The sequence below is a fragment of the Beta vulgaris genome, chromosome 1 (assembly GCF_026745355.1).
Source record: "Beta vulgaris subsp. vulgaris cultivar EL10 chromosome 1, EL10.2, whole genome shotgun sequence".
NCBI classification, from domain to species: domain Eukaryota; kingdom Viridiplantae; phylum Streptophyta; class Magnoliopsida; order Caryophyllales; family Amaranthaceae; genus Beta; species Beta vulgaris.
In genome coordinates, this window is record NC_079202.1 from 30,759,175 (window position 1) to 30,777,739 (window position 18,565).

At 35.7% G+C, this 18,565-nt stretch overlaps 1 protein-coding gene across 2 annotated transcripts; it reads right to left on the reverse strand.

Moving 5' to 3' along the window:
• Positions 1-6,138: 6,138 nt before the first annotated feature.
• LOC104905689 (transcription factor TGA3) lies at positions 6,139-17,158 on the reverse strand. 2 transcript variants are annotated; one of them, XM_019252224.3, is made up of 9 exons: positions 16,836-17,158; positions 14,531-14,689; positions 14,361-14,438; positions 13,289-13,348; positions 13,110-13,187; positions 12,945-13,005; positions 12,250-12,521; positions 6,853-7,077; positions 6,139-6,696 (listed from the first exon to the last, which is right to left on the reverse strand). In XM_019252224.3, exons 2-9 carry the CDS (start codon positions 14,684-14,686, stop codon positions 6,544-6,546), a joined length of 1,083 nt encoding a protein of 360 aa, XP_019107769.1. In that variant the 5' UTR covers positions 14,687-14,689; positions 16,836-17,158; the 3' UTR covers positions 6,139-6,543. The 2 variants fall into 2 exon arrangements, with proteins under 2 accessions (XP_019107769.1, XP_010692601.1); XM_010694299.4 differs by lacking the exon at positions 16,836-17,158 and adding an exon at positions 16,580-16,739.
• Positions 17,159-18,565: the final 1,407 nt, after the last annotated feature.

The following is an 18,565-nucleotide window of genomic DNA, read 5'->3' on the forward strand; positions in this document are numbered from 1 at the left end:
TTTTCTTTTCTGCCTAACCCAATATATAAAAGTATTTAGGTCAAAATTTTCTCTCCTTTTCCCTTCTCTTAGTCGGCCACCCTAGGGCCCTCTCTTGGGCTCTAGGCTTCTTTTGTTGATCCAAGTTTAATGTGTGACCTTGTAGGATCCATTACATTGGGCTTCGGGTTTATTATTTACTAATCCGAAGTTCTATAGCTTTCTCTAGCAAGACGTACAGACGACCCAATATAACGAATTTATTATCTCTATAATACGATCCATTATATATTAGTAATTGCATTTAAGTCGAGGACATAAATCCTTCACCTAAGCTAGGAAACCTAACATGAAAGCATCTACCAAGGATATGAAACAACGCCGACAATCAGGACAATGATAATCAACTACAAGTTAGTAAGTTACCATTGCCAAAAAAATTTACAAGTTACAAGAAAAACCTAAATAAGTGGAGAGAGAAAGGATTTAAAATGGAGGAATTGGGTCTTTTCTTGGCCGATGATTCATTTGATTATGTGGGGTTTCTCGCACGTACTTCATGTCCATCATCTACTAGAAAGATAAGTAGATTAATTAGATCAGACTACAGTTATAATATGTGAATTCATTTTATTTTTTTTTGCTAAATGGAAAATATTGTAGGAACTTAATGCATAATGCGAAAAACTAAGTATCATATACTTGTAGATCTATCCCAAGATCATTGCATAAATTAGTATGAACCAAACAGTAGTATAGAATTATACCTTTGATGCGTATGTTCCTCTTGACCACCAAACTTCTAGTGGAGATCACCTTAGAACGTCAAGCGCTGTTCCTCTAATGTTGGTCCACGAACAACACTTGGATAACCACGTATGCTAGTACGGAAGAGAGACAAACTCACTTGCTTTTGGAGGTGTATGAGGGCCGAAATATGGGGAGGAAAACTAAGGGAAAAATCAGATTTTTCACTCTAGAAGTTGTAAAGTATGTACACCTTTGTAACCCCATATCATTATATAAGGTGGTTAGAAAAGTGGTGTTTCATGAGGCTTTATTTTTCCTCATAATGTCATACATTATGAGCCTAATAAACTCATGAGTTACAACTCTTCCCATCCATCATCAAACCGCGCAACCCATTTCACAAATGGATTTGGGTAAATATCCAAGTGTCGTTACTTGTGTGACTTCATAGGACTCAATGATAACAGTAGTTGGCCCTAATCATATTAGTCCAACAAACCACAATTAGCTTCTAGCAAAACGTTGTGATCATCTAATATTATTGAATATATTATCTCCATAAATTATCCTAATATTATTTAGTTTATTACACTTGATCGAGGACAAAATCCTTCAATCTCCCACTTGTCTAAGAACAAGTGTGTAACCTTCAAACTCCTTAAGTCGCTTAATGTCTAACTTGATGATATGATAACATCATATGTTCATCATACCAATATTCAAGTCGTTCCTTGAAATTGAGTTCGAACTGTCGAAACAAATGATTAACTTCTTAATCCATTTAGCACGGCCATGCATTTTCAGTTCTCACTCTTCAAGAGGCCAAGACACCAATCCTAACTCTTAGGAGGACTTATCCATCTTGTATGACCAAAGCTCCCACTCAATTCATAGCAGTTCCGATCGCTGCTTTTATAACCTCCTTTTATGGCACGACGTTTTGCAGCGTCAAAAATATACATATCCTTAAGTAAGAACAGTGTCATACTCATGTCAAAGGAATCCACTAAACATATTAATAAGAGTCTCATAAATCGTTTAGAGAACTCCCACTAGGTCTGCCCAGCGTGTATCAACTATACAAGCCTATGCAAATGACTAGACATCTCTATGTCCCTATAGCCCATGAAACTGGGCTATCAATCAACTTGCAATCTAGTCCATGAAACTGAATCATTTACGTTCAACTTAATGATTCGAACTAGGGACTAAGGTATATTATAACTCCTGTTCACTTGATAGAGTTCCATTTGTCAAATCACGTATTTGACAATGCTATCAAAGTTATAAAATACTTTGAACGTTTTATTTAATACTAAACCAATTAAATAAGAACAAAACTTTTATTGATAAACATAAACATAACATATCAAAGCAGTAATTATAATGTGAACTAATTAAAAGTAAATAGTACACAATTAAACCCACTCTCCTATATGCTTAAGCCCTATAGCCCTAGTATGACTCTCATGCTTGGTTGTGGCAAAGGTTTAGTCAAAGGATCAGCGACATTGCTATCCGTATGAACCTTGCAAACTATTACATCCTTTCTCTCAACGATTTCTCGAATGAGATGAAACTTTCTAAGTACATGTTTACATCTTGATGTGATCTTGGTTCCTTAGACTGAGCTATGGCACCATTGTTATCACAATGTAAAACAATACCATCTCCAACACTAGGCACTACTCCTAGCTCCAGAATGAACTTCTTCATCCAAAGGCTTCTTTGCTGCATCTGCTGCAGCAATATACTCAGCTTCTGTCATAGAATCAGCGATAGTGCTTTGCTTTGAACTTTTCCAGCTCACTGCCCCTCCATTTAGACAAAAGATGAAACCAGATTGGGATCGGAAATCATCTTTGTCAGTTGCATCTGTGTAACCCTCAACAATTAACTTACTTTCACCTCCATACACTAAGAAATTATCCTTAGTCCTTCTCAAGTACTTTAGGATATTCTTAGCTGCACTCCAGTGTGCGTCACCTGGATTTGATTGGAATCTGCTACACATGCTCAAGGCATATGAAACATCTGGCGAGTACAAATCATGGAGTACATAATGGACCCTATAGCTGACGCATAAGGAACATTACTCATTCGCTTAATCTCATCAGGCCCAGAAGGACACTGAGTCTTGCTAAGCGACACTCCATGTTGCATGGGTAGGAAGCCTCTCTTAGAGTTTTCCATGTTGAACTTAGTGACGATCTTATCTATATAAGTTCGTTGGCTAAGTCCGATCATCCTCTTAGACATATCCTTATAGATCTTGATCCCCAAATTGTACTCAGCGTTTCCAAGGTCATTCATAGAAAAACAACTTTTTAACCATTCCTTGATGGGAATGTCGTTTCCTATGAGAAGTATGTCATCTACATACAAGACCAAGAAGACTATGTTACTCCCACTTTCCTTCTTGTAAACACAAGACTCTTCTCCGTTTTTGAGAAAACCAAACTGTTTGATTGTCTCATCAAAACGAAGATTCCAACTCCAGGATGCTTGCTTCAATCCGTAAATGGATTTTTGAAGCTTACATACGCTCCTAGGATTTTCTGGATCCACAAAACCCTCCGCTGTGTCATATACACATCCTCTTTCAAGAACCCATTCAAGAAAGCGGTTTTGACATCCATTTGCCAAATCTCGTAATCATAAAAGGCGGCGATCGCTAGGAGTATCCGAACGGATTTAAGCATGGCTACCGGTGAAAAGGTTTCGTCATAGTCTATACCATGAACTTGCTTGAACCCTTTTGCAACCAACCTTGCTTTGTAAACCTGAATATTACCATCCTTGTCTGTTTTCACTTTGAAAACCCATTTGCAACCAATAGGTGTAATCCCATCGGGCAAATCTACCAAGTCCCATACTTGATTTTAGACATGGATGCATTTCGGACCTCATGGCCTCAAGCCATTTTTCGGAGTCTTCACTCAACAAAACTTGCTTCTAAGTAGTAGGTTCCTCAAATTCTAAAATCATTATCTCAGAATTTTCGGTTAACAAGAAATAAACAAACCTCTTGGTTGGTATTCTTGTTCTACTAGACTTACGAGCGAGGGGCTGCAACAGGAGAAATTTTCTTCTCAACAATTTGAGAATTTTCGCACGAATTAGATTCGAGTGGGACAGTAGGAGGTTCGTGTACGGGATGCACGTCCTCCAACACTTGGTCAGTTATGGGAGAAGATTCCTCCAAAGGAGGAACTACTTCAAGCCCAAATCTGGCTCTTGTGTTTGTCTCTAACATAGGATGAACTATGTCCATTTGTTGCTCTTCTCGAACTTCTTCGAGAAATACATTACTCCCACTTGCCTTTTTGGAAATAAAATCTTTTTCCAAAAAGACACCACGACGAGTAACAAACACTTTGCCCTCAATGCGATTGTAGAAGTAGTAGCCCTTGGTTTCCTTGGGATAACCCACGAAGAAACACTTATCTGATTTAGGGGCGAGTTTGTCTGAAAGTAGGGTAATAGTTCTAGGTACCAGTTACTTTACCGGGTGATCGAGCTGGCTGTTTTAGAAAATATTTTCGGAAAAATATTTTATCAAATACTTTCCTTAAGAAATGTTTGCCAGCCTTTACAATCATTATTTAGTATTTACTTGCCTTAAAGCGTGTGTATATCTTGGATAATATCTTTCCTCATAAAAAGATATTGTTCAACATACACTTTTCATAATTTAGGATTGTCATATACTTCCTTCGTAACAGAAATAATGCAAAATTTGGGTATTATTTTTCAGGTAGAAAATACTCAATTGTTGCATTTTTATGTTGCGAAGGAAGTATTTGATATTCTGAGTTAGGTCAAGCTCAAGATTTAGACCCTGGTCCATAAAAACTGAATCATGATTCTCCTTCACCTTTAATACTCTCCCGGATTTTATTGAGTATTTTCGAGAGCTTTCACAAAGTGAACAGTTAAAACGGTTTCCTACAAATAGGGTGTGCATCTCATATAGCTTCATATTACTCTCTGTTTGCTTTGTAAGAACGCGTGAGTTAAGAGAAAATTATTGTATTGAATCTCTAATAGATGTATTAGAGATTGGGTAGCATTTGTGAGTTCGTTCGCGTGTTCTTGTGAGTTCAAGTGCGAAATAATAGAGTTAGTCTAGGGTGTGTTGTTTCCCTAGAGTAAGGGAAATAGGAGAGTGCGAGAGTATCCTTCTTTTTCTAGAGTTGATTAATAAGAAAACTAGCATAGGAGGTCTTAGGCCCTTGTTTGGCTGAACCTCGTTCAATTTGGTGTGTTCATTATTACTTTCAAGTTCAAGTGTTTCCATTGTCATGAACCAGTGCAACTAGTTCCTCCTTAAATCGAAGGAATTTGAGTTTGTCACCAGACCAGTTAAGTATACTCAATGCACCCCTCCCCTTATGAATGAATTGCAAACCTCTAAAAGCTTCAACCATACCACCAACCTTCTGTATAACTAAAGTCTAATGCATAGCTCTCTCACAAATTTTTTCGCCCGTTCCAAATTTTTGCAGCAATTGGTAAAGTGGCATACATACTAGAGCTACTTTTATAATGCAAGATGCACAATGCGCTTCATGTCTCCCAACTTAAGGCCTTCCATGGTACTATTTCTCAAGTTGTTCATATCTTGAGCTCGACGCAAGGAAGGCTCACTGAAGAGGAACTTGTGCCAGAAGTCATCATTTACAGGAGTGTTGTTACGTTTCAGAATCAAGCTCAAGTTCATTAATGGTCCATTGAAAGGTTGTTCTTGTGATGATGTTTCTTGGGAAATGGTTGATTCTTTTAAAGCTAAAATTTCTTGATTTTGTTATTACATGATGTTGTTGATTTGTGAAACTTGGGGACAAGTTTTTTAATGAGGGGAGGCATGATATAGAACGTGCCCTATGCGTAACAAATGATAGTAAGATTTTTTTTGTTGTGTTAGTATATGTATAAGAGCTCATATTCGACCTGAGTTCAGTGTATTCAATAATAAAATACAAACTTCCTCCCTTCTAAAAAAACTCTCTCTCTCTCTTTATCTATCTTCTTTTCTACAATAAAATTCTCTATTCTTCTTATCTTGTTTTATGTTGGCGCCAAATTTATTTTGGATCTACCTAATAGATTGGAAGCTAAATTGAGCTTCTTTATCCCATATCATTGAACTACCAATAGTTCCAAAATGATTTACCTAGTAATAAGAATTAATGAATGAAGTTAGTTGTTGGGAATCTATTTTTCACCTAAAATTTCGACGTGTTTTCCCCCTTTACAAAATTGGAAGATCAGAAATTGACATTTTCTCTTACCAATTAATCCTCTACAAATGAGGTGAGAAAAGATAACGATGAATGGAAAACCACCCAAATATCATTTTTGTATAACAAAGAACCATTTTAGTTTGATGATGCACAACACAGGGTATTGAAGAACATAGATAAAAATACAACCATTATGATAATAACATTTTACAGCAATGCCCCCTAATTTTCATCCCCATTCGACTGAAATTTCAATAGCAAGTATGTACCATACCCCAACCCCTCATCGATCGATATCGATTCTCCACAACAAGTACTAGAGAACAACCTCATCAAGATCGATAATGCATCACTGTACAACCGCAGGTGACAACCTATCGTCACTTTTCTAGAGTTTTAGACACAACATAACGTATATTTACAATGTAAACTTTAAAAAACCTCACTACGTCTAAAGGAGAGGACACGGGAAAAGATGAAATGAACAAGTGACCTATTATAGATACATGTCAATTGAAGAATGACATGCACACTAAATAGCGAAGAAGTTGTGCACGCCACCATCTCATTAGCCAGGATCTCGAGGACGAGCAGCCCAAAGAGAACTAAGTGCACGGAGACGATGGAAGTATTCCCCTAATGCCAGCAGTCCTCGGGCTGCTTGATGGGATGTGAGGATCCGAGACATCAATTGTAGAGTTTGCTCACGTAGATGGTCCGCCTGTTGAAAAGACATTTGACATGTTAGATTGACAAAGAAAAAGTATGACAAATATTGAGAACAAATCGAGGTATCATGAAATTAATAAACAATATTTTTTTAGGATGTCATTAATTAGTTAAGATGTTGTAAGATTTGGGAAGTGAGTTGTATTACTTGGATCACGAAGCCTTCTATAGCTTCTAACTTCTCCAATGCACACGTCATCTGATAGCCGTACATTTCTACACCTAGTCTTTGCTCAAACATGATATGAGTTAGATTTTGCTGTAGTTTATCCACTCCGCGTGACAGTGCATCCTCAGCTTGTCGGGATGCACATAGTAGTCTATCAATATCCTCCATTTGTTGATTGGAGGGCTCAATTTGTGGCAAGAGAATCTGCAATAAGTTAAGTGATATAAATAATTCATAACAACCTTATGGAATCCCAATTGCAAATTTTGCATCAATTTAAATAAGTTTCATCCTCTTCACAAGAAAATACAAATTACAAATTTTTACATGACACCCAACATCAATGTAACATGTACAAAATCCTTCAAATGCAAGAAAACTAATCAATATGAGTTATGTTAGCTATCACGTGTATTAACCCAATGTTAGTTACAGCCTAGGTAGCACGGATACGGATACGGGAACGGGTACGGGTACGAGGACGGAAAACGGGAAAATCAAAATTTCCGAAAACGGGTACGGCTTGGATTCGGCAAAAAAACAAAGTAAATAAATATAATACATTTAATAAACAATACTGCCTTAAAAAAATTTCTACATATAATCTTTTGGCACAAAAAGCATTAAAATTAGGTAATTTTTTTTTTTAGGGGAATTTAAAATTTGGTAATAAGTTTTGCACCTTCTTAGAATAATAAAATATATAAGGGGTCAAAAAGAAAAAAGAAAAATGAAAAAAGAAAAAAAAAATGTTAGCTGGACACCGATAAGTTATAACCTCTTCCCTAGATAAGTCAGACTATGAGAGAAAATAGAAGGTTGCAGCACTACAAGTACAACTTTACTAGAAAAATAATTAAATATGTTGTACAGCTGTACTGTAATGAGTTAATGACTCATGCTTTACCAATTACCACGGTACCACCCTTACTTTTCACCTTCTCCTTCAACTAAAAAAAGTAAATCAGACAAGAAACTGAGGAAAGGACAATTCGAGCATGATCGGCGAGCACTTGAACTGACTGCCGGCAACGATCAGCAAGACGATCGGCGACAAGGAGCAACGAAGAACTTTGAAGGAGTTTTCAGTTCAGGTGAGAGAGAATTTGAAATTCTCCAAAAACCCTTGGATCTGATTTTGCCCCATTAAAATTTCATAAATTGACTGGGTACGTTTCTCAAGCTCCAAAAACGTACCCATCCCGTACCTGTTTGCATACCACTCGTACCCAATTCTTGCCGCCGTACCCACCTTCCCAGATTCGTTTTGGGTACGAATCCCAGGCGAATCCGTCCCGTACCCGTACCCGGTACGGAAAACGGTGCCTGGGAGGCGTACCCGTGCTTCATAGGTTGCAGCATGCTAGTAATGTGAAACAAAAATTTGCCATTGCATCACGCCAAAATATTAGAGTTGTAAATTATCCATGCGTAAGTTGATTATCCACCAACCCGTCTTAAATAAATGGTGTAAAACCCGTAATGAGGCGGTTGGTGACAGGTCAGGTCGGAGATGAATGAAGTTTTTATGACCCATCACCCGCTTCCTCCATCCATCCATGATATATATATACATATATATATTGCATTAATTTTTGGCATATTATGAATTGACAATTAATATGTAGACTCTTTGTTGTTAATCGATTGGTAAATTTTTTGTTCTGAATTTTTTTAAATTCTAAAGTCTACAAACAATTTTTTCTATTATCATCCACATCCCACCCACCCACCATGTAGTTGACAGATGAGGCTGATATAGGTGGAATTTTCGGCGAGTGATGGATGAGGATTTGGTCGCGAGTGATGGGACGAGTTGAGGTCCACCCGCCCCATCTCCGACCCATTACTAGCCTTACCTCGAGAATCAATACACTAGCACCACATCAATGAAATTTTCTACATAGAACACTCATCTTCGAGAGAGAGTAATGACTCATAAACTTGGAAATCACAACTAGGCATTCCTGCAATCAAAAACAACAAATTGGTCTAGGTTCCACCCATAGCAAGCTTTCAAAATGTTAATGTTTTCAAAAGGGTAAGGTGTAGGCGGATCAGAGAAGTTATGTTTGACGGACCCATAAAATATTGCATCAATGCATAACTTTAACTATTAACTTCACTAGCTCACTAAATAATTATTAGTATATATTAATAATAAAAAATGATATCTTGAAAATATATCAAGCTGTATCCAGTATCACCTTATATGTCAATATTTTATTGGTTTTTTCTACATAGTATCGTAGTGTTTTAAGAATTTTCACGTTGTATTCGATCTTTTTAGCCTTTCCACATTGTATCCCTACATTTTCTTAATGTCAAACAAAATACCCTTACTAATGTAAAATTGTAGCCCAAACTCCACTGAACCTCCTATCTCCTAGGATCATACCCAAAACCTAGTCAAATAACAGGGCTTACCAATCCTCTCCTATATCCACATGGTAAGAAAGTTTGAAAATCTAATGATTGATATATTGTGTAAGAGTATTTTTTTGTGATGTTGAGAAAGTTGAAGAATACTACATGAAAAGTTCAAAAAGGTGGGATACAACATAAAATTTTGTAAAGCACCGGAAAACTACATAGAAAAACCCAATTTGTTTTATATGTAGTCTAATATTATCGTTTAGGGTACCACCAAGGACAAAAATCACAAATGTGGTTTCGATCGCGATAATGCTTGCATTGTCGCAGAAGTGACTTGTAACGGATGGATGGAACGGATCACGACCGATGTGCCATGAATTTTTTCAAAAATTTCACATGAATATGTTCTAACCTTATTTATTTTGTATTAGTTACGAAGCATTATTACAACATAATATAATTTAATCTATTAGAATATCATGTTCCTATAACATTTTTTTCATAAAATATCTTGAGCTAATGTCTGCAAAGAACGAATTTAACGCGGATAAGGATGTTCTGATGCGACGAGTTGACGGTACTGAACGGACAACACGGCAAGAAGTACATGATTTTGATTATGGCGTTCGGTAACGGGATTTCGCGGAATGACAAATCCAAATTACGTTAGAGAACTATTGTTCATTACGGAATGAGAGAATTTTAATTCCATGGGTACCACATGAAAAGTACAAAAGTAATATAGTAGTGATTAAAGTAAACGAACGAAATATATAATACATAGTACTCCCTCCGTTTCTTTTTAATTGCTACATTGAGTTATGCACAATAGTTTAAACAATGTCACTTTCCTGGAGGGTACTTTTTGACCCTATTAATGTAAATAATGGGGAAAAGTTACAATAATAGTATCTTTGGTGAAAAAAGAGAAAATTAAGTATAATACTACTTCCTCCGTTTTATTTTAAATGAAACGTGTGTTCTTTCACGCAACCCAATGCACTTCTTTAATCATTAATATCTTTAGTTATGCATATGTAAAAAAATATTAATAAATCATAATTTGATAGTATGAATCGAGAAGAATCTAACAAGATCCCACTTGACTATGTTTTTCTTTATATAATTGCAAAAAATTAGAGTCAAAATTGATCATTTAATAAGTCTTAAACATAACGTTTCATTTATAACAGAACGGAGGAAGTTACTTTTTGGTGGGGCAAATAAACCCAAATAAGGAAGGTTTAAACAATGTAGCAATTAAAAAGATACAACCTTATAAAGAAAATGTAGCAATTGAAAAAAATGAAGGGAGTGCTCATCTATGATAGTTAGACTCACGTAACCATTTAAGACAAGCGTACAAGTCCACCTATCAGGTGTTACTATTTTAGGAAATGTTTGTATGATTTCGGCCTAAACTGAAGTGTCCTAATGTCATGCCCATGTCAAAGTATCGAGGGACTCACATAGGTGCTTAAGGTAAAATGAAAAATTCGAGTAACATATACTAAAAGAAATTTTATGACTAAAAAATCTTCCAATAACCACCGATATTAATAAGTATAAAACTACTAGTGATATTAATACAACGGTACAATAACTTATTCTAGAAGGAGATTCCACACAAAATGTTCATTAAGAACCAAGAGAATCACTCAAGCTCGTGAACTTCTATATATTTTCGTTCTTTGTTTCTTGCAACATAGGGATTTGGCACACTTTATAAGGAAATGAAAAAAGGGCTGAAGTTGGTCTTTATGTCCATGTGTCATGTTAAAGAAAAGAGAGAAGTGCCTTTTTGGGTGTCTTTTGATACCAAAGAGAGAAATGTTGCAATTAATATGAAACTTTCCAAAAAGGTACATATTGCGGTTAAAAAAGAACGGAGGAAGTATTATATGGAGAGAATATCATATTGAAACTCATTCATAAGAAGGCTTTGCATGGTATGTTAGCTTGAAAGTGTCCTCAATCCCAACTAGGGGTGGTATGTGGTACGTGGGATGTTGGGCCTTAGGGGTCTTAAAACACCCAACAGGTGTGAAATTTATCTGACCTTCATAATAGGGTTCTTTATTGGGTAAGGTACTCAAATGCGGATTTGGCAAAAATCGCCAAATACCCGGGTCGGTACAACATGACACCGACTGGGGTATGAAATACGAGTCGGATCATTCAATTTGCACTCCGACACGACGCTAAACCCTAGTTGTTGGATCTGAAAAATTTGATGTTGAATCATGACAAATAGGTGAAAAATATTAGGGCTTTTTGCTTCCCTAGTGAGGCGATTCCAATGATGTTGTTTTCATCCATCTTTATGGTTGTCGACAGTAGGAGGAAAATTGTAGAAGAAAAAGGTTAAAGAAGGTGAACAGTAGGACGCGAAGGAAGACGAAGAAGATGTATGGTTGGTGGGCCAAATTTTGTACTTTTTAAATTATAAAGAATTGTGGGCCAAACTTTACTTTTTATTTTTTAACTTATAAGCAAATGTGGGCGAGAAAGCTTTTCTTTTTGAGGGAACCAAGAAGTTTTTCCTTCGATCTTCCTTAGTCAACTAAACTACCCATACTTAATTATTAAAGACGAGAAGTCGAAAATACCCTTAGTCTCCCTTATCTTTTTCTATTTTATTTGTGTCTTCATTCTTCAACCCAATCTTTTTACAAGTTTTTCTCTCTCCTGACCAATGCTGATTCCTGAGTATTTTTGTGAATTATAAGTAATATTAGTTATTAAATTTTATATTGTAAAATATTAATTTTACATAGTACGTCTCCAAATTCCGGACAGAGTCCCCGTGTCCAGATTTTTTGGAAGTGTCGTACCGGACACTCGGATCCGTACCTTTTTGGACACTCCTAGACGAGTCCAGTTAACATAGCTCAAATGGTATTTGGGTTTTTAGGGACTCAGGGGTCTTAAAAAGAATGGTAGATGCATAAAGTGGTATCTTAATTACTTGAAACATAATATATGAAAATAGGACCTTACTTTTAGAAGTTCAGATGGCCGAAATCCACCAATCCAGAGGAAAAACCGCTCAACTGATGATCTCCACATGCCAGACATCAAGTAGAAGACATCAGACTTAGCTGCATCTGCTTTGATCCGGAAGAGGTGATAATAGTGATTCAAGCCATTTTCTACAAGGATTTTTAGCTCAACATCAGCCACGTTGACATAGAGAGCATTTCTAAGTTCACTATTCTGCCGATTTTGCTCTTCAACCCAGTGTCCGTATTCCATTTCAAATGCAGCCAATCCTACAAGACAATAAGCAGTAAGCAAACAGACACAAGAATCAACAGATTTATATAACAGAAACGGGAATTACATCATAAAGAATGGTACTGTGAGGCCGCAATTCACAGCATGATATAATGCTACAAAACAACTTGCAGAGATGAAGAATAACCAATGAATGAAGAGACTGCAATAAAACAAATGGCAGCGATATGGAATAATCAAGGAAACTATCAAATTAGATATGATTATTAGCCAAAGAAATTATGGCAAATATTGAGCTTGATGCTAGAGTGTAGAGTATATCATGATTCTTGAGGCAGATTATAAACAACCAAGCAGAAAATAATCAACGGAATATCGTCTCCAATCAGTGAAGTCCGCAGCAGGCAAAGCTATCTTCGGGTAACTATCAAGAAAAAGGACATATGGAAAAAACTAACCTGTGCTTATATGTCCTGCAAATCCAAGATTAGCAGGCAATGCAGCCGCCAAACACGAGGCCTGTAACAACCCAATCACCATTCCACTAATAGATTACATGAACTTGATATTGTCATAGAAGTAATCAAGTATTGATGAAAGATGAACACATGAGAATACCTTACCTGCTGTTTAGTTTGCTGAATTTGTAGCTCTAATTGGGCCAGCTTTAAACGACTACTTTCTAATTGCTGAACATAAGCCTGTACAATTGAACACAAATTACGAATTAGCTGAAACTAACAAATCTAACAGTACATACATAGATAAATCATCCACGCCCTTAATATGCACGCATATGTACCTTCTTTCTCAAACGACTCTTCTTTGCAGCTTCACGATTTTGAGCCAAACGCCTTTGCACCTGCACAACGTATTATATCATCAAACCCCAAACTACGCATGTGGCCTTGACCAGACCTTCAACCTCAGATACAGGACACAAATATGTTAACTAAGCAGATCCCAAACAAGCAGGTAAAAATGGCATTGTCCCTCGAGTCAAAAGTATTAAAAATCAGATGGCGCAATATAACAAAGCGGCATCAACTGAATATGCATTATCCAACCATATTGGCTCTAGCAGCACAGAACTGAGATAAGGAGACGTTTTACACTCTATTGTATGATCAGTTTCTTGTCTTCACAGGGTGGCTTGCAAATAGTCATCTGGTATAGTTTTCATTCACTATTAACTCGCTATTGTACTGGAAATAGATCAGTTTTACTAGTATTGGTAGCTTGCCCTAACTTATGTAGTAGAGGCCTTGGGTTTGACCGGAACCTTTCCTGGCAACTTGAAACTGTGGGCTTAATATGATAAAAGTAGCTGATTCTTTCACCCGAAAAGAGGGAAAAAAAAGAAGTTAGCTACAGCTTAAATTTGCTCAAAGCATACACGACTCATCCCCACATTAAATGCACTCACAAAAATGTACGAAGCATGCTATTTGTATACCCTCAAAAGACCAACAGAAAACAGAAGAAAGTAAATATCCTAATTCAACCAAACCAGAAAATAATGCTACTTCAGCTTTTACTGCAAACCAGATTCACTTGTTTTAGTATTCCATAAAATACAGTCACAAGACAATGGCAGAAGCCAGAAATAATGCAAAATTTTCCCTTGTAATAAATGCGGAAGTCCAAACATGCAAGAGGATCCACATTAAGATTGTGGCAATGTAAAATAGCTTATTCGATACAAAGAAGAAAGCACTCTAACTACAAGTTCATAACTAAAAATACAAAACGGAATAAACTAACTGCTAATATAACTTCATCATAATCGAACTTTTGAGATTCACAACTTAAATTGGAGGAATCCCTCATTTATAACTTATATGCAGCAAGGAGGCATAATCTCATTATCTTACCTTCTCCGAAAGTCTTGCTGCATCTTCACTATTGAAGGATGGTTCCATCATCTCAGGAGAAGTATACTCATATTCAAACTGAGGACAAAGAACACAAGACAAGAAGACTCTTAGAATTATGTGAAACTCGACAACTTGGACTCAGGAAAGAAAATATCATCAACTTTCACCTTGTTCTCATGTCCAGGTTCCGCCTGTGTGCTTGAAGATGCACCTGCACCAGAAGTGATCGCTTTTGAGGTATCCCTCCACATGCTTATTGCTCTAGGTGGTTCATATATTCCCATACTTGCATAATTGGTAACTTGAATTGTAGTGGAGCTCATGATCTACAAAATCATAAACAAGACATTAAAAGCCAACACAAGCAAAAGAACTAGAAGTAAATAAATTGCACTAAGCCTAACCAGAAACAGATCACACACCAATGCACCATATTCAACAACAATAAAGAGAAAGCAACCAAAACATTACCGCAATTAAGAGATGAAACATTGAAATTGTTAGAGATGTGCACACTAAACATTAGTACTATAATGAAAATGCTTCCAATAGTACATAATCCATAAAGCTATGAGAAATTAGAATTCTCTTAACACCAATAACTCATAACTCCAAAAGTCAAAGAAAACAATTGGTTAGGCAAACAATTTTTTTTCATTGCAGGTAAATATTATGTCCGTAGCTGGTCCTTGCAGTATTCATTTGAGCAATATATGAAATTTGGTCAAGCAGAGCTCTAGATGCAGAGCAAACACCAGGGTGGAACTAATAATCAGCAAAATAGTAAATTAAAACATGAAAGTACTGCAATATGCTACTGGACCCGTTGTAAAGTAAATTGTCATTAAAATATTAAGCAAGAGACTTGGAAATTATTATTACAAGCAACATCAGCACTGATAGTAAAACACCAAGACAAACATGGCAGAAAATGATCAAGATAGGCACCGTTGCTTGATGCAAAATAAACACCAAACAGAAAAGAATGCGTTGATCAATCTATTGAGGGTAATAAGGGCATAAGAGAAGGCAAGACAGGAAAAAAAGAGGTGCATCCAGAATTGAATGAGCAAATGCCAGATGCAACAGCGGTCACAAGCAATGATGTTTAAGCAGATGATGACATAGATGCCTATGCTGCATGAAGATAGTAAAGTTTTTTTTCTAGGATTAAAAAATAAAAGATAAATAAATCTCCTAATTATTCTACATTCAAAGAACAGCAACTTAATAGTTAGTTCAACTAATCTTAAATGAACTTTTAGTAAAAAATTATAGATTTCACAGAACACGCAGAAGACAAGAAGATTCACCCTGACAGCCAATGAGTACTGGCTACAGCAAAAGAAAACAAGATATTTCAAAGCCATGAATTGCAAACATTTAGAAGCCAAAATCAAGATTCAAGCAAAGCCAGATAAAGTAACAGAAAAACCCCAGCAAAAAAAAAAAAAAGAAACATAAATGACTCAAACTTGCAGTCACAAAACAAAATTTGCAGAAAGGCTATCAAAACATCTAGCAAGTTGGGACACCCATGATATTCATCGTAAGGTTACTGTCCAGACTTGTAAATTACAAGTCCTTCTGATAAGTTCGTATAAAGAAATGCGAAAGACCCTGTAAGACCAAATCTTTTGACTGCAGAACTGTTTAAAACATTGTTTAGGACACCAACCAAATAGCAAAAAAGTATTGTCACCAATAGTGACTTCTCTTAATCCAGATACGAAAAACTTGAAAAAGCTTTTGCATGAACCGAGATAAACAATGCCTTGGTGTGTATACATAATAATAGAGGATTTTGGTGTGTATCCCTACAGCCATATTCAATTTCAAAACCAATAACCCCCTCTACACTACCCAGTACACACACTCTTCTCTGCCTTCCACTACAACCTCAAAAATTACTACTTCCTCCAACTGACATGGATAGTCTTATCTTCCATGCTCCGATTTTTTTATATTAGAAGTTGACGGCTCTCAATGATAATCATTTCTATGTACTATTAATGCATGCATAGTACCTCTAAAAAATGCAAATATTGGCCAGATTAACTAAAATCCTTAATGTTTGGTTACATCAGCTCGGACAATCTATGTGAAATAGAGTTGATAATTATAAGTTGGTAGCCAATCAAATTCATCGTGCTGCAAACATAGCAACAAGGAATAAGAAATGATCATACAAGAAAAGAACACATATGTTGTATTACTCTTTTTTCCCCTTGACAGTTGAATTCATCCTGAGATTAATATTGATCAAGCTGCAATTTATTCCTTAGTTCTTGAATTGTATAATCATTTCACCAAAAAAAACAATCAAAAATATCTCGTACAAAAACTATCTATTACAACAAGTACACATTTATAAATTCAACCAAAGCAATAAACCACTTTACAAAACAATCAAAATAACACATAAAATTAATATTACAACAAAAAAAAGTAGAGAATATATTCATCACTGACCTCAATTACTCTCCATAGACCTTATTGTTGCTGAAAAATGCAAATAATTTAAAATAGGTGAAAACCCAAGAATCTTAAGTGGGCAATCACTAGTACCCATTACTTTGTTAGGAAAAAAAAAAGTAAAGGTGAAGACCCAAGTTGTTATTTATAAAAAAAAAATATACCCAAAAAGCAAAAACATTTCTTAATTGAATTTTCAATTGGGTTTTTTTGCTACCTTTTTTAGTTAACTTTATCTTTTTTGGGGTGGGACTGGGTGGAATATGAAAACCAGTGGAAGGAGGAAAAGAAGGGGGAGAGGTGAATAGGCAAAGGCAAGTGTGTCATATTCTTAAAAAAGTTGAACATACTTCGTTGATTGTCTCCTGAAAAATTAATTGAATTATAGTGAATATGGAAATGTGGGGGCAATAATGGAAGATACTTCAAGAACTGATTACTTATTGCCTAAGATTTGTCAAAAGATGAATCTGAATTCCCACATTGGAGGAAATAGAATCACTTTCAAGTTTTTTCTCAAAGCTTTGTGAATTGGCATTTGGCAATCATCCAATATTAACACAAATGTATATTTATGGAGTAATCATTACGATTTACTAACATTTTGTGGTTGTATATTCGACGACACAATATTCTATAGTGATTATTAAGTCATGTTTTTAGACAATAACTAATTTTGAGGTCTGTGTTATGTCCCGAGTATATATATTTATCATCTATTAATCTTGTACTCATAATAATGACAAAAAAAATATCATTTTCTTTTTTGTGCTTAAGACTTTATTATATAAGACTAAAGTCACGGGATCAAACCTTATACAATTTATTTATCATTTTTTTTAATTGTGAGTGAAAAGAGTAAAATACACTAAGAGAGTGTCACGTGGCATCGTTCTTTGTTTAGGTATGCTTTTTAGTATATTATTGCCTCTCCAATATATTATTGCCTCTCCATAATATAGTGCTTGTTTGCTTTTTGTACGCTCTCCAAGCTATACTTTTGACGTTGATGATTATCCTCAATTTCAGTAATAAAAAATATAAAAAGTTGATACTATGAGAGTACAAATTAAGGTGAATATAACAAGATCTTACATGAGTATGTTTATATGTTCATCCCACTATGGCACTATCACCACCACCAATGCCACTATCAAACTAGAGAATATCCTCTCTATTTCTTCATGTACCGGGTGGTTCATTTCTTATAACAATGATTAGGATTGGATGAGATGAAAGGGCACAACATTTGAAGGATTTTTTTTCAGGTGTAACTATTGCAAGTTATATATAGGACATGGAGCAAAAGAAATAGAAAGGATTCATAAAAAAAAAATGGAAAGGATTCATAATTTCATATTCTATATAAAGACTCTAAGCCAAATTCATGTTACATGCTAGATTATATGATGTTACAATCATATAGAGTTGTTTAAAGAGTGTGTCGTGCTAGCTTGAAGATTATGTGAATATCATGGTATGAAGTAGATTTCATACTAAAGTGTCATCTAACATTATTGGCATTTGGCAACTTTCAGTTTGGTGGGACTAATAATGCTTTTTATGTGACTAGAACTTTAAGGTTGTGCGTCAACACCTCCATCACGCAGTGCTTTTACATAGCAAAAGCAAACAAAACAAAAGCTTTTAATTATCTTAAGACCAGCAAAACCTATTCCAAATCCCACTTCCATTAAATTATACACACTAAACTAACTAAAAGTAAT